At 45.7% G+C, this 12,686-nt stretch overlaps 1 protein-coding gene across 5 annotated transcripts in view; it reads left to right on the top strand.

The window, feature by feature from the left end:
* Window positions 1-381: 381 nt before the first annotated feature.
* The window catches only part of ZNF143 (zinc finger protein 143), a 54,737-nt gene continuing 42,432 nt past the window's right edge, over window positions 382-12,686 (top strand). For 4 of the 5 annotated variants that reach the window (XM_040327891.1, XM_040327886.1, XM_040327889.1 and 1 more), the window contains exon 1: window positions 382-488. In XM_040327891.1, the coding sequence (XP_040183825.1) occupies window positions 447-488 (42 nt within the window). In that variant the 5' untranslated portion in view covers window positions 382-446. Of the gene's footprint in view, window positions 489-7,719; window positions 7,743-12,686 lie in introns of those variants that run through there. The other variant, XM_040327890.1, reaches the window with a different exon arrangement.

A 12,686-nucleotide genomic window follows, 5' to 3' on the forward strand; every position in this document is an offset into this window, starting at 1 on the left:
CCTCCACAGACTCCCCCCCCTGGGGCCCTTCCCGCTCCCAGCCTCCCCTCCGCACAAGATGGCGGCGCCTCTCCTCAGCCCCAGAACCAGCAGCGTCTTCCCGGACCCAGATGGGCGGGTACCTTTTCTTCTTGACGTCCCGGCGGGCCAATCCCCGGGCGCGTACTCTCCAGACTTCGTAAGCCGCCCGTCCAATGAGGAGAATGGGCGGGCCTTCGGGTCTCCTCAGTGGAGCCCTGCGCCCTGCATGACAACACGCTCCTCTGTCGCCTGCGTCCGCCCGGCCAGGACCCTTCCTCCAATCAAAAGGCTCCCACGTGGAAGCCCGTCCACGCCGCGGCCAATGAGAGGGGCCGCCTCGCCGCCTCGGCCCCGCCCCCGGGCCTGTTGTTATGCGGGAATCCCGGGCGCAGGGCGCAGAGCGCGGCCGTTTCCTGCCCTGATGCATGGTGGTCGGACGGAGGAATTGTTGGAAAATTGTGTCGGAGGTTGGTGTATAAATGTGTGTTACCCAGTGTGCCTTGTGTGTGAGGAGAGCCCGCCCGGGGGGACAGGCCCAGGCCTACCTCACCGCCCTCCCCTCTCTTCCCCCGCCATGCACCGGGACACCGGGCCCAGGAGGGGGGAGAGGAGGCCGGGGTGAGCGGAGCCCAGGAGGCCGGAGGAGGCTTCCCTTCTACTGGGAGAGGGAGGAGGAGGAGGGGGCCATGTTACCTTCTAGACACAGGCCGGAATATATATTATATATACACTGAGCTCCTATATACATTATATATACACCGAGCTCCTATATACATTATATATACACTGAGCTCCTATATATACTCTATATACACTGAGCTCCTATATACATTATATATACACTGAGCTCCTATATACATTATATATACACCGAGCTCCTATATACATTATATATACACTGAGCTCCTATATATACTCTATATACACTGAGCTCCTATATACATTATATATACACTGAGCTCCTATATACATTATATATACACCGAGCTCCTATATACATTATATATACACCAAGCTCCTATATACATTATATATACACTGAGCTCCTATATATATTATATATACACTGAGCTCCTATATATATATTATATATACACCGAGCTCCTATATACATTATATATACACTGAGCTCCTATATATACTCTATATACACTGAGCTCCTATATACATTATATATACACTGAGCTCCTATATACATTACATATACACTGAGCTCCTATATATACACTGAGCTCCTATATACATTTTATATACACTGAGCTCCTATATACATTATATATACACTGAGCTCCTATATACATTATATATACACTGAGCTCCTATATACATTATATATACACTGAGCTCCTATATACATTATATATACACTGAGCTCCTATATATATTCTATATACACTGAGCTCCTATATATATTCTATATACACTGAGCTCCTATATATATTCTATATACACTGAGCTCCTATATACATTATATATACACTGAGCTCCTATATACATTCTATATACACTGAGCTCCTATATATATTATATATACACCGAGCTCCTATATATATTATATATACACTGAGCTCCTATATACATTATATATACACTGAGCTCCTATATACATTATATATACACTGAGCTCCTATATATATATTATGTATACACCGAGCTCCTATATATATTATATATACACTGAGCTCCTATATATATTATATATACACTGAGCTCCTATATATATTATATATACACTGAGCTCCTATATATATTATATATACACTGAGCTCCTATATATATTATATATACACTGAGCTCCTATATACATTATATATACACTGAGCTCCTATATATATTATATATACACCGAGCTCCTATATACATTATGTATACTCCTGTATACCGAGACCTCTATATATATTTACTCAGCCTTCTATATACCCCATTTATATAAACTCTCCCGTATACTGAGACCGCTATATACCTCTACTATATACACACTAAACTTCTATATACATTATATATACTCTCCTGTATACCAAGACCTCTCTATATATTTACTCAGCCTTCTATATACCCCTATTATATAAACTCTCCTGTATACTGAGACCGCTATATACCTCTACTATATATATATATATATACACACACCAAGCTTCTATATTATATATATATACTCTCCTGTATACCAAGACCGACATATACCTCTATTATATATATATATATATGCTCAGCCTTCTATATACCTCTACTATATATACACATTACTGTATACTTAGGCCGTACTATACATTATATATACCGAGACTTCTATATACTTCCCTGTATACCGAGACCTATATATAATATATTCAGCCTTCTATATACCTCATTTATATTATATATACTCTCCTGTATACCAAGACCGCTATATACCTCTACTATATATATATATATATATATATATATATCTATCTCCACACTGCACTCCATCAATATTCCTGTATTATTTACACTTTAATATACAGAGATATATACATATAGGAGTGCATACATTACTATATACAGTATCTCATAAAAGTAAGTACACCCCCCACTCACATTTGTGTAAGAGCCCTTTCACACGGGGCGGATCAGTAATGATCCGCCTCCGTGTGTCCGTAAGCTCAGCGGGGATCGCTCTGTATATCCCCGCTGAGCCGTCGGATGACAGGGCGGTCCCCGCACACTGTGCAGGGACCGCCCTGTCTTTTCTCCGCTCCCCCCTATGGGGGGACTGTATGTCCGTGTTGATCCGATCCGCAGATGGAAGAAAAAATAGGGTTTTCTTCCGTCCACAAAATCGGATCATTGCGGAGGCGGGTGAGATGGGATGTTCGTCCCGACATACGGTCCGCACATGTGAAAGGGGCCTGAATCTTTTCTTGTATCTTTTTATGTGACAACACTGAAGAAATGACACTTTGCTACAATGTATTATTATTATTATTTGTTTTACTTCTGTCTTTTTTTCGTTTATAGCGCAAATAATAAAAAACCCAGGGACGATCACATACCACCAAAAGAAAGCTCTATTTGTGTGAAAAGAAAATGATATACGTTTTTTGGGTACGGCGTTGCAAACCTGCGCAATTACCAGTTAAAGAATCGCAGTGCTGAATAGCAAAAATAAAATGGCCTGGTCAGCAAGGAGGGTAAAACCTTCGGGAGCTCAAAAAATAGGGCTTTGACCCGTTAAAAAAAAAAATTGGATGTGGATGTAAATGGATGCGGAGCCCAGGGCCACAAGAAAACATTTGTGTGGCCCTGGGAGGAGGAGGAGGGGCACAGGGAACATCTGTTACCCAATCCCTGATGTGACTAATGACCCTGGATGCGATGACATCACTTCCGGGGTCACAACCGTCGTTACTCACCCAGTGTTGCTGAGGATGCAGCTCAAATAAGATCTGTGTTCAAAATAGCTGCAGGGGAGACATTAGGGGTCTAATCGACCCCCCAGTGTCTCCATAAAGAGTACCTGTCACCTGCCCACGCCATCACACTTGTTGGCTCCCTTGTGATAGCAATAAAGTTAAAAAAAAAAAAAAAAAATGTGGAAAACATTTTTAAAGCACCCCCGTGTACACACCCCATATAAAAAGTGCAGCATGCAGGATCTCCATAAAGAGTACCTGTCACCTGCCCACGCCATCACAACAAGGGGCTTATTGGTTCCCTAGCAATACAGTAAAAAATAAATAAAAATAATTTGAAAAAGATTTAATACTGGGCACTCCCCTCCCCCCTTCCTGCCAATTTTCAGCTTTCAGCGCTGTCGCTTTTTAAATGGCAGTTGCACGGTCGTGCAACACTGTAAACAAACAGCATTTTTATCATTTTGTTACCACAAATAGAGATTTCTTTTACTGGTATTTGATCACCTCTGGGGTTGTTTTTGTTTTGCTAAACAAACAAACAAATAAAAAATAAATGTTTTTATTTTTCTTAGTTTCTGTTATAAAATGTTGTAAATAAGTATGTTTACTCCTTCACTGATGGTCTCTGATGAGGTTGCACTGATGGTCTCTGATGATGGTCACTGTTGAGGCTGCCCGATGGTCACTGTTGAGGCTGCCCCGATGGTCACTGTTGAGGCTGCCCCGATGGTCACTGTTGAGGCTGCCCCGATGGTCACTGTTGAGGCTGCCCCGATGGTCACTGTTGAGGCTGCCCTGATGGTCACTGTTGAGGCTGCCCTGATGGTCACTGTGGAGGCTGCCCTGATGATCACTGATGGTCTCTGATGATGGTCACTGTTGAGGCTGCCCTGATGGTCGCTGTTGAGGCTGCCCTGATGGTCGCTGTTGAGGCTGCCCTGATGGTCGCTGTTGAGGCTGCCCTGATGGTCGCTGTTGAGGCTGCCCTGATGGTCGCTGTTGAGGCTGCCCTCATGGTCACTGTTGAGGCTGCCCTCATGGTCACTGTTGAGGCTGCCCTCATGGTCACTGTTGAGGCTTCACTGATGAGGCTGCACTGATGGTCACCGATGAGCCTGCACTGATGGGCACTAATAGGTGACACTGATGGAGACCGATAGACGGCACTGATAGGCATCATTTAAGAGCACAGATGGGCATGTCTTGTGGTCATGGGTGGGCATACCCGGTGGTCAATGGTAGGCATCCCTGGTGGTCCTGGGTGGGCATCCTCGGGAGGGGGGGGGGCTGCACTGATAATCAATCAGCGCAGACCCCCCTGTCAGGAGAGCAACCGATCAGCTCTCCTCTACTCACTTCTGTCAGACGCGATAGAGGAAAAGTCTATACACAGCTCTTCCTGTTGACCCTGTGATTGGACACAGCTGATCACATGGTAAGGAGTTGCAGTGTGACATACAGCACCACTGATCGCCGCGGGCGCGCTAGCTTTTTATCCTGCTGGACATCCTATGAACTGAACCACTTCCCGGCTTTTTATATTATATTTACCCCAACATTTATATATTTATAGGGGTAGATTCAGATAGATTAGCGGATCTTTAGATCCGCGTAATCTATCTGATTTACGACCCGCCGGCGCAAGTTTTAGAGGCTAGTGCTGTATTCAGAAAGCACTTACCTCAAAACTTGCGCCGGCGGATCGTAAATCCCCCGACGGAATTCAAATTCCGCGGCTAGGGGGAATGTAGTATTTAAATCAGGCGCGTCCCCGCGCCGATTTAACTGCGTATGCGCCGCCGGCTAAATTTCCCAGCGTGCATTGCTCCAAATGACGTCGCTAGGACGTCATTGGTTTCGACGGGAACGTAAATTACGTCCATCCGTATTCAAAACTCGGGAACGACGGCCATACTTAACATAGGATACGCCGCATATAGCAGGGGTAAGTATACGCTGGAAAAAGCCGAACGCAAACGACGTAAAAAAAAAAGCGACGGGCGGGCGTTCGTTTCTGAATCGGCGGATCTCCTCATTTGCATATTCGTTGCGTATACAAATGGAAGCGCCACCTAGCGGCCGGCGGGAGATTGCAGCCTAAGATCCGACGGTGTAAGTCACTTACACCTGTCGGATCTTAGGGAGATCTATGCGGAACCTGATTCTATGAATCAGCCGCACAGATCCGACCGACGGAACTCAGAGATACGACGGCGTATCTCTATCTGAATCTACCCCAGTGTGTTTGCACAAAATAAATTTTAGTGTATTTTTTTTTTTTTCCTGAAAATATGCGTTTTGATAAATAACTGCTCAAATATCGTGCAACATAAATTGCAACCATCATCATTTTATTCTCCAGGGTCTCTGCTTTCAGAAAATATTTACTTTTTGGGGGGTTAACGTGAATTTCTTAAACAAAATTGCATAATTTTAAACATGTGCAAAAAATAAACAAATGTCCTTGTTAGGGCTTTTTCACACGGAGAGCCCGTTCAGGTCCGCTTGACAGTTTTTTCAGCGGACCTGAACGGGCGCTCCGTGCTCCTCTATGGTGACATGCCCGCTGACATCCGACCCGATCCGCCAAAGTGTGACGGAGGAAAAACCTACTTTTCCATCCGTCTGGCGGATTGGGTGAACATGGACAGACGGTCCGTGTTCATCCGATCCCCCCATAGGGGAGAGCGGAGAGAAAAGACAGGGCGGTCCCTGCACAGTGTGCGGGGACCGCCCTGTCATCCGCCGGCTCAGCGGGGATCAACGGAGCGATCCCCGCCGAGCAAGCGGAGGTTCACGGGGCAGATTGTTACTGATCCGCCCCGTGTGAAAGGGGCCTTAGGCAGATGGTGACACTTCATTGTGTAGTGCGGGTATCACAGCCGGTATAGCTGCGACAAATGGCGATCTCTGGTTTCTGTATCTCTTCATTTCTGTCAAAGGAAGTCCCAGATCAACTCCAGATTATTCTGTGATCACATTAAATTCTGACAATAAACTTTCTCATTTTTTTTTCCCTTTTGTCTTTTATGTATACAATTGGAAGTCTTTTGTTATATCTGTTTGTTTATAATACTCCTTCAACCCACCAGAAATCCAGTGATCTTGTAAGTTCTGTGCTCTTTGCAGCGTTATCCCATATCCATGGGTGCTCAACCTGTGGCTCTACAGCTGTTGCGGAACTACAATTCCCATGAGGCATTGCAAGCCGCTGACAGGTACAAGCATGTCTCCCAAAGGCTGAGGCATTATGGGAATTGTAGTTTTGCAACAGCTGGAGAGCCACAGGTTGAGCACCCATGCTATACAGTATTATTAGGTCCGAGTTCTGTGACCCTCCCAACACCTAACCCTATTTAACCACTTGGCCGCCGCCCACCTTGCCCCCGCCGGCCCGCAGAACGGCAGCTGTAAACAAAGCAATGTACCCATAAATGTACCCATATGTCACTGCCTACTTCCAGGTTTAGGGCACATGCATGCGCACCCACCGGTTAGGGTTACGGCGATCGGGACTCCAGCGGACCCGATTGCCGCTGGAGTCCCGCGATCGGTCCCCGAAGCTGAAGAACGGGGAGAGGTGTGTGTAAACACGGCTTCCCCGTGCTTCACTGTGGCGGCGTCATCGATATTGTGGTCCCTTTTATAGGGAAACACAATTGATGACGTCACACCTACAGCCCCGCCCCCCTACAGTTAGAAACACATATTAGGTCATACATAACCCCTTCAGCGCCCCCTTGTGGTTAACTCCCAAACTGAAATTGTCATTTTCACAGTAAACAATGCATTTTTAATGCATTCTTTGCTGTGAAAATGACAATGGTGTCAAAATTGTCAGAAGTGTCCGCCATAATGTCGCAGTCACGAAAAAAATTGCTGATCGCCGCCATTAGTTGTGAAAAATAATTAATAAAAATGCAATAAAACTATCCCCTATTTTGTAAACCTTATAAATTTTGCGCAAACCAACCGATAAACGCTTATTGCGTTTTTTTACTAAAAATATGTAGAAGAATACGTATCGGCCTAAACTGAGGGAAAAAAATGTTTTTTTTTTATATTTTTTTTGGGGGATATTTATTATAGCAAAAATTTAAAAATATAGCATTTTTTTCAAAATTGACGCTCTATTTTTGTTTATAGCGCAAAAAATAAAAACCGCAGAGGTGATCAAATACCACCAAAAGAAAGCTCTGTTTGTGGGAAAAAAAGGACATCAATTTTGTTTGGGAGCCACGTCGCACGACCGCGCATTTGTCTGTTAAAACGACGCAGTGCCGAATCGCAAAAACTGGCCGGGTCCTTTAGCTGCCCAAAGGTCCGGGTCTTAAGTGGTTAAAGGTATAAAAACAAAATTTTGTATTTTCTTTTTTTTTGGGTATTATATTGTGTTTGTTTGCACTAAACATTTTTTTTAACCTTACTGCATAGAATTCAGTCACCTTCTGCCTTTACAACCATTTTAACCGCTTCAGGACAGTCCCATAGAAGATTTACTGCTACAGGGTGTCTCTCCTGTGCAGAATCATATATATATATATATATATATATATATATTAGGGCTGTGCGTTAAACGCGATATTAACGGCGTTAACGCAAACCCATGTTAACGCCGTCAATATTTTTATCGCGCGATTAACGCGGGAGCGCTCGGGGTGGACGTGCAGAGTGTGCAGCGGCGCGGCGCGGCTTACCTTCTCGCTGGATTCACAGGCAAGTTACTCACCTTGTCCCTGGATCCAGCGATGCCACCCCGCTGTGTGATCGGCGATGCCACCCCGCTGTGTGATCGGCGATGCCACCCCGCTGTGTGATCGAGTGGGTCCTTCTCGCTCGGCGGGTCCTCCTCGCTCGATTCACAGTGTCTGTGTGCCGCCGATCTCCGTTCCTTACGACGCACGGGAGCGGAGAACGGCGCCAAATTCAAAAAAGTAAACAAACACAATACACACAGTATACGGTAATCTTATAGATTACAGTACTGTATGTAAAAAATACACAACCCCCCTTGTCGTCTGCCCAGTGCCCTACATGTACTTTTATAAAAATAAAAACTATTCTTTCTGCCTGAAAACTGTAGATTGTCCAAAAGTGTCCCTTTTATGTCAAAAATGGTTTTAGATCAGCTAGAAAACAGCGATCATAAATTTATAATCACTTGCAGAATTGTGCGATATTTGTGGGGAAATTCGTCATAAATTAAAATGAGTTAACTATGACAATAATGCGATTAATCGCGATTAAAAATTTTAATCGTTTGACAGCACTAATATATAAATATATAGAAGTAGTAAGTACATCCCTCAGTCACATTTTTGTAAATCTTTTCTTGTATCTTTTCATGTGACAACACTGAAGAAATGACACTTTGTATCTACAATGTTGTGTAGTGAGTGTACAGCTTGTATAACCGTGTACATTTTCTGTCCCCTCAAAATAACAACACACAGCCATTCATGTCTAAACCCGCTGGCAATAAAATGGAGTACGCCCCCTAAGTGAAAATGTCCAATTAGCCATTTTCCCTCCCCCGGTGTCATGTGACTCGTTAGTGTTACAAGGTCTCAGGTGTGATAAATGTGGTGTTATCGCTCTCACTCTCTCATACTGGTCACTGGAAGGACAACATGGCCCCTCATGGCAAAGATCTCTCTGAGGATCTGATATAAAGAATTGTGTCTCTACATAAAGATGGCCGAGGATATAAGAAGATCGCTGAGACCCTGAAACTGATCTGCAGCACGGTGGCCAAGACCATCCAGCGGTATAACAGGAAGGGTTCCCCTCCCCCGCCTCGCCATGGTCCACCAAAGAAGTTGAGGTCACGTGATCAGCGTCCTATCCAGAGGTTGTCTTTGGGAAATAGACGTATGAGTGCTGCCAGCATTGCTGCAGAGGGTGGGGGGGGGGGGGGGGGTCAGCCTGTCAGTGCTCAGACCATACGCCGCACACTGCATCAAATTGGTCTCCAGAAGGAAGCCTCTTCTAAAGATGATGCACAAGAAAGAGCCGCAAACAGTTTGCTGAAGACAAGCAGAGTAAGGACATGGATTACTGGAACCGTGTCCTGTGGTCTGATGAGACAAGATAAATGTATTTGGTGTCAGATGGTGTCAGGCGTGTGGGGGGGAGGGGCCAGGTGAGGAGGACAAAGACAAGTGTGTCTTCCCTACAGTCAGGCATGGTGGCGGGAGGGTCATGGTCTGGGGCTTCCGGCACTGGGGGGCTACAGATCACTGAGGGGACCATGAATGCCAACATGTACTGTGACCTACTGAAGCAGAGCATGATCCCCTCCCTTCAGAGACTGGACCGCAGGGCAGTATTCCAACATGATAACCACCCCAAACACACCTCCAAGACCACCACTGCCTTGTTAAAGAAGCTGAGGGGAAAGGTGATGGACTGGCCAAGCATGTCTAAACTGATGAAGAAATTAGATTTTTTATTTATTGGATGTTTTATGGCAGAAAGTAAAAAGTATTGATTTTCTTTCTTCTACATTTTCGTTTTTTTTTTGGTTTATGGCACAAAAAATAAAAGGTGATCAAATACCACCAAAATGCCGTGCAATTGTCAGTAAAAATAACACAGTGCCGTATCCCAAATAATGTCCTGGTCCAGTAGGTGCTTAACCTGTGCCCCCCCCCCCAGCTGTTTGTTGAACTACAAGTCCCATGAGGCATTGCAAGGCTGACTGTTACAAGCATGACACCCAATGGCAGAGGGATGACGGGTTTCACAACAGCTGGAGGTCTGCAGGTTGAGCCCCCATTCAGGGAAGTGAGTGCCAGATAGGGATGCACCGAAGAAAAAAACACGCTGATAATGGAGCAGGGCCCCACCCCTGGTGCCGCCCAGTATGGGGGTGTAGTTCTGGAGCGCCCCAGTCCAGTTCTCTCCTCTCCTCCCCTTGCAGGTGCCGTAAGCTTCACCGAGCGGGCTCACTGTTTCTAACAGCATGTCAAACAACTGGGCGCTGCACGCTGATAATGCCCCTCCTGCTCATCATACCGACAAGCCGCTGCTTAATGCAATGTGCTGACAGCTTTCCTCCATAGATAGAGCACTGTTCTTTTCTTTGCCTTGCTAACACTGCCGTGTCCTGATCCTGTCTGACATACTAAGGCAGGCTGCATGATGGGCACTGGTAGGCTGCTGGACACTGGTGAGGCACATGCAGGCTGCAAATGATGGGCACTGGTGAGGCACAGGTAGGCTGCATTTAATGAACACTGGTGGGGCTGCATTGATCTCCTGTACCACAACTGCAGTCTCTGACCATCTCCTGTACCTAGTCTGCAGTCTCTGACCATCTCCGGTACTATGTCTGCAGTCTCTGACCATCTCCTGTACTATGTCTGCAGTCTCTGACCATCTCCTGTAGCATGTCTACAGTCTCTGATCATCTCCTGTAGCATGTCTGCAGTCTCTGACCATATCCTTTATTATGTCTGCAGTCTCTGACCATCTCCTACACTATGTCTGCAGTCTCTGACCATCTCCTGTACCACGTCTGCAATCTCTGACCATCTCCTGTAGCATGTCTGCAATCTCTGACCATCTCCTGTAGCATGTCTGCAATCTCTGACCATCTCCTGTAGCATGTCTGCAATCTCTGACCATCTCCTGTAGCATGTCTGCAGTCTCTGACCATATCCTGTACCACGTCTGCATTCTCTGACCATCTCTTGTACCAGGTCTGCATTCTCTGACCATCTCCTGTACCACGTCTGCATTCTGACCATCTCCTGTATCATGTCTGCAGTCTCTGACCATCTTCTGTAGCATGTCTGCAGTCTCTGACCATCTCCTGTACCACGTCTGCAGTCTCTGACCATGTCCTGTACCACGTCTGCAGTCTCTGACCATCTCCTACACTATGTCTGCAGTCTCTGACCATCTCCTTTATTATGTCTGCAGTCTATGACCATCTCCTGTACTATGTCTACAGTCTCTGACCATCTCCTGTAGTATGTCTGCAGTCTCTGACCATCTCCTGTACTATGTCTGCAGTCTCTGACCATCTCCTGTAGTATGTCTACAGTCTCTGACCATCTCCTGTACTATGTCTGCAGTCTCTGACCATCTCCTCTACTATGTCTGCAGTCTCTGACCATTTCCTCTACTATGTCTGCAGTCTCTGACCATTTCCTCTACTATGTCTACAGTCTCTGACCATCTCCTGTAGTATGTCTACAGTCTCTGACCATCTCCTGTACCTAGTCTGCAGTCTCTGACCATCTCCGGTACTATGTCTGCAGTCTCTGACCATCTCCTGTACTATGTCTGCAGTCTCTGACCATCTCCTGTACTATGTCTGCAGTCTCTGACCATCTCCTGTACTATGTCTGCAGTCTCTGACCATATCCTTTATTATGTCTGCAGTCTCTGACCATCTCCTACACTATGTCTGCAGTCTCTGACCATCTCCTGTACCACGTCTGCAATCTCTGACCATCTCCTGTAGCATGTCTGCAATCTCTGACCATCTCCTGTAGCATGTCTGCAATCTCTGACCATCTCCTGTAGCATGTCTGCAATCTCTGACCATCTCCTGTAGCATGTCTGCAATCTCTGACCATCTCCTGTAGCATGTCTGCAGTCTCTGACCATATCCTGTACCACGTCTGCATTCTCTGACCGTCTCCTGTACCACGTCTGCATTCTGACCATCTCCTGTATCATGTCTGCAGTCTCTGACCATCTTCTGTAGCATGTCTGCAGTCTCTGACCATCTCCTGTACCACGTCTGCAGTCTCTGACCATGTCCTGTACCACGTCTGCAGTCTCTGACCATCTCCTACACTATGTCTGCAGTCTCTGACCATCTCCTTTATTATGTCTGCAGTCTATGACCATCTCCTGTACTATGTCTACAGTCTCTGACCATCTCCTGTAGTATGTCTGCAGTCTCTGACCATCTCCTGTAGTATGTCTACAGTCTCTGACCATCTCCTGTACTATGTCTGCAGTCTCTGACCATCTCCTCTACTATGTCTGCAGTCTCTGACCATTTCCTCTACTATGTCTGCAGTCTCTGACCATCTCCTGTACTATGTCTGCAGTCTCTGACCATCTCCTGTATCATATCAGATAGAGGTACACCGCATGGAAATTTTGCTAATACTATTAGCAATGTGTTATATAAAAATGTATACGTTTTATTTAAAATATTTTTTCAAAACAGTAATTTTCGGTTTTCGACCTAGTGCATTTCTCTGTCCCCACTAGAGAGATATCCTCTCACTTCCTGTCCCCTGAACATAATGCCACCTGGACAGG

Source organism: Rana temporaria, chromosome 11, assembly GCF_905171775.1.
Source record: "Rana temporaria chromosome 11, aRanTem1.1, whole genome shotgun sequence".
Classification (NCBI taxonomy): domain Eukaryota; kingdom Metazoa; phylum Chordata; class Amphibia; order Anura; family Ranidae; genus Rana; species Rana temporaria.